The following is a 4,168-nucleotide window of genomic DNA, read 5'->3' on the forward strand; positions in this document are numbered from 1 at the left end:
TTCTTTATCACTTTAAAGCACCTGTCCACTCAAACCAATCACGGAACTGCCTTCTGTTTTCTGTGCACTGATTGGAGCAATCTGAAATAATTGTTTACATGACTAGTGATAAAACAAGCAAACAAAAAACAAAAATTTGTATATGAAGTTTGTTAGGATTCCAATCAGGGGGGGCAATCGCAAGCAGTGTTATACAAAAATTGACGTTGTTTTCACATTCAAATATAAGATTATTTGAAGCATTCTTTCTCAACTTGTGGGTCTAGGACCCAGAAGTGGTTCGTGATGCCATTTTTAGTGGGTCCCAGGCATGTATATGTAAATATTCTGCATTGATATACAGTAGCTCTTTTCAAGTCAATGAAGTGTCATGCCCAATGACATTTCGACATATAACTCGGAGGGACTAGAATTTAACCTGCGACATCTTGATTCTGGCAGCAAGTCAAGTCAAGTCACATTTATTTGCACAGGATTACAATTGCACAATTACCTGATCTTAAACAGTTAATTGATACTCTCTGCCCCCCCAATGGTATTTCTGATTTTAATGAATTAACTAAGATAGGTAGCGGCTGTGTGGTTAGTGCGCACCCCCACGGTGCGTAGGTTCCAGTCAAGCTACCGCAGCCTTCCGGTGTGGAGTTTGCATGTTCTCGCCATGCCTGCGTGGGTATCCTCGATGCACCCTAGTTCCCTCCCACTTTCTAAAAACATGCATGTCAGGTTAATTGGCCGGTAAAAATTCCCCTTAGGTGTGACTAAGGTAGTAAGTTGTCTGTCTCTCTGTGCCCTGCGATTGGCTGGCAACCAGTTCAGGGTGTCCCCTGCCCACTCCCCGAAAATAGCTGGGATTGGCTCCAGCACCCCTGTGGCCCTACTGAGGATAAGCGGTGCAGATTGTCATTAAAGTGGAATGGTAGGTCCTGAAGTGTGACAAGTTAACAACCACGGATTTAAAAGGTGATTTCATTAATGACCAAATAAAGCAAAGTACCATGCTCCAAAAAATGGGCTCCATTTTTGGGACCGTCTGATTACTAGTTGTTTTGTTAACTAGTTGTTCTTGTACGTGGCTTGCCAGGAGCATGGACTTGCACTATACAGTGATGAATACAACTGTTGCATACACTATATATGGAGTGTAGGATTATTACCGTGGGGTCAGAAAATAAATAATGAATGTCCCAGAGAAATCAAGCAAAAACATGAGACTTTTTTTAAGATGGAGTTTGCTTGTGTAATTCATCTATAAACTATATAAGTCCCAAATTATTTGTGTAATTTGAAAGGAGAAACACTGCTGGCATACTTGCAATCAGATTATAGTAAACAATATTCACATGTAAATATTGGGAAAAAATATATATGATTACAGGTACAGTATACAGTACTCTGTTAAACAAATGTTTGGGTCTGTGAGAGGGGTTTGCTCTTAGGTTTCCTTGCATAATAAAAAAATAATTGGGTAATAATTGTACAAAAAAAGGAAACATTTCTACCACATGGATTTCGCGTATAAAAGGTTATTTTTTGGAACGTAACCCGGGATAAAAGAAGCTATACTTTATTCAAATGCACATGCACGATTAGAAAATGAAAGGACTAACCCAACCATTGCAATCCGAAAATTTGCACTAAGACCATAATCGGATTTCTGTGAACGTTTACATGACTTTACATTATTGGAATACTAGCATAGTCCGTTTCTGATGAGATTATTGCCTGCTTGTAAACCTACCCAGCGTCAAAATAGCACACAGAAATCTGACCATTGAAAACTCTCCGGTGACTGGTGAAGTTGCCACATTCTCACCAAATTTTATACAGTTTGGAATGGGATTTGACCTGCCTCTTTTCTCCATGCTAGCTTTCAGTTACCCATAAACATGAAAAATACCAACATTACAGCAGAAAGACGGGTGAGCCTGCAGTCTCCATCTCCCGAACTTCTTAAGATAAAATAGACGTCACATTTCCTACATACCTGGAGCTGCTCTTTCCTCCACCATTTGTCTCACAATTGAACCTCTCAAGTTGAAGAAAACATTCATTCTGCACTCGGCGGGAGGGGAGCGGGGCTGGACGGCCGAGGTCTCCGGTGAAAGCTGTTTGCGGCTCCGTGCTCGTATTCCTTGTGCTCAGCCAGCCTCACCGCGTTTCAGCCCATTATCCTCCAGGGGAACGAGCGCTACGAGCGTCATCGTTTTTAAAGCCCACACAGCCACTTACGGTGGCCGGTGCATCTCTCTCTTGATCGCTCTCCCTCCTCGTTCTCGCCTCCTCTCGGTTTTTCTTCAGATCGGAAAGAAACTTGATCCCTGTGAGCGTCGGGTTTATTTTTTTATGAACGAGGAAATGTTTGAATTACGCACTAATGAATCACACGATGGCATAAGGTTGTTATCTGATGATAACACGTTGCACATTTTCTTTTGATTTTCATACAGCTTCTCAAAACCTCATTCCTCATCTCAAGATTTCAAAAAATAAAATAAACAGCGTTCGTACAGGTGCTTAACATTTGAATATTTGAATTTTATTTTGTGTTTAGAAAGATTGAAAAGTGCTTAAACTGTGGGTACATTGAATATAATGCTTGCAATTGTTGCTATGTTCTTAACAAATTTGCTTAAAAATGACACCTTACAATGCTCTCCCTGGTGATTACGGCATCTGCTATTAGTTTGTATGGCAATGAAGCGGCATCGCCCCCTACGGGTTGCGCCCGCGGTGACAGGTGCATCCTACACCTAAACAGGGCACTTAGTAATGTGTATGAGTGCAGGGATTATATATTTATTATGGGCCACGCAAATAGATCTCCCTGCAACTGTTGTTTTTATCAGACATTATAAGTGGAGAAATTTGTCTAAAATATAAATATATTTACAATTTACTCAAGATCTAAAAATCGTATGTCTCGATAAAGGCACACACATGATTAACAATCGCATATGTGCATCACAGATACATTTGTGGCCCCGCAAAGAGGATATAAAGCGGATTTTGCTTTTAATTGTACTGGAGACATTGGAAAATTGGCTTTGAAAGTCCTTAAATAGTGCTTGAATTTGGCCAGGAAAAAGGTGTACGAACCCTGAATAAATAACTTAAGTCTTTGCAATAGTAATGCAACAGTAAAGCTCAATCTATCAGTATAATACAACACCGTACATTTTCACTATCTGGAAAACCACAATGTGAATAATGCATTCAAATCTCTTTCATCATTCACTCACTCCCATTTATGCATACATTGTCATTCATCTAAGATTAATGATGATTTGAAGCATAGTGCTAACAGCCTTGACGTTCGCTAAACTGAGCTCCGCTGACTGAAGCAAATATGTTTGTTTTTGTTTTAAAGGGACATTTTAATATTTGACCACCAGATTGCGCTGTATTGTGTAGTCACAGTGCAACCAAAAACGAGTGCTACCTGGAAGAATGAACCACGAAGATTCAAAGTGACCAAACTGCACAGTTGTTCTTCTCATTTTTTGTCCAACCTTATTATATTTCATGTCCTCACGTCATCTACTCTAGGCAAGCCTCATGTTATGTGAAATAAAATCACGACGAGTATAAGAATAATGCGCGTTTATATGATAGTTCATGTATTTTTGCTTATTATTTAAATATTGTTTTTTTCAATTAATTATGTTTCTTTTTACCACTAGAAGTTACTAAATAATACACAATGCCCCTTTAATACTACCCACATTATTTGAAGTCTTAATACTCGGTGTAGTAATGGTGGTGGTACAAAGTAAACGAGCTCTCTCTATTAATCTGCACAAAAAAAGACTTGTTACAGCTCAATCATATTTCACTTTACTATGAATAGCATAACAATGAAAAATTGTGAATCATATTTGAAATATCTCAGTGCATCAAATCGAATCATCTTTTGGAAGAATACACTTTTACAATACAATTTTATGAGTCTGTTTATTTGTAAACATATATTATATGACGAAACATACATATTGCAACAAGGATTGTCAAACCATGCAGAAATGCTTTTAGGTGGATTTTTTTGAATCTGTTGGCACAATCGTGTGTTTTGGAGTCAATATTTTGAACGGTAGGATTCACTGGATAGTTGAGGATGCAATGACTCATTGTTTGCAAAGAATGATCTCATGAGGTGACTACCATGGGT

The 4,168-nt window shown here is 38.7% G+C and overlaps 1 protein-coding gene across 1 annotated transcript in view; it reads right to left on the bottom strand.

Moving 5' to 3' along the window:
* LOC148366045 (potassium channel subfamily T member 1-like) overlaps positions 1-2,131 on the bottom strand; it is a 118,935-nt gene extending 116,804 nt beyond the window's left edge. Inside the window, exon 1 of the mRNA XM_088336461.1 lies at positions 1,988-2,131. Coding sequence (XP_088192587.1) covers positions 1,988-2,054 — 67 coding nt within the window. The 5' untranslated portion in view covers positions 2,055-2,131. The remainder of the gene's footprint in view (positions 1-1,987) is intronic.
* Positions 2,132-4,168: the final 2,037 nt, after the last annotated feature.

Source organism: Urocampus carinirostris, chromosome 5 (assembly GCF_059441175.1).
Source record: "Urocampus carinirostris isolate Australia breed hairy pipefish chromosome 5, RoL_Ucar_1.0, whole genome shotgun sequence".
In the NCBI taxonomy this organism is placed as follows: domain Eukaryota; kingdom Metazoa; phylum Chordata; class Actinopteri; order Syngnathiformes; family Syngnathidae; genus Urocampus; species Urocampus carinirostris.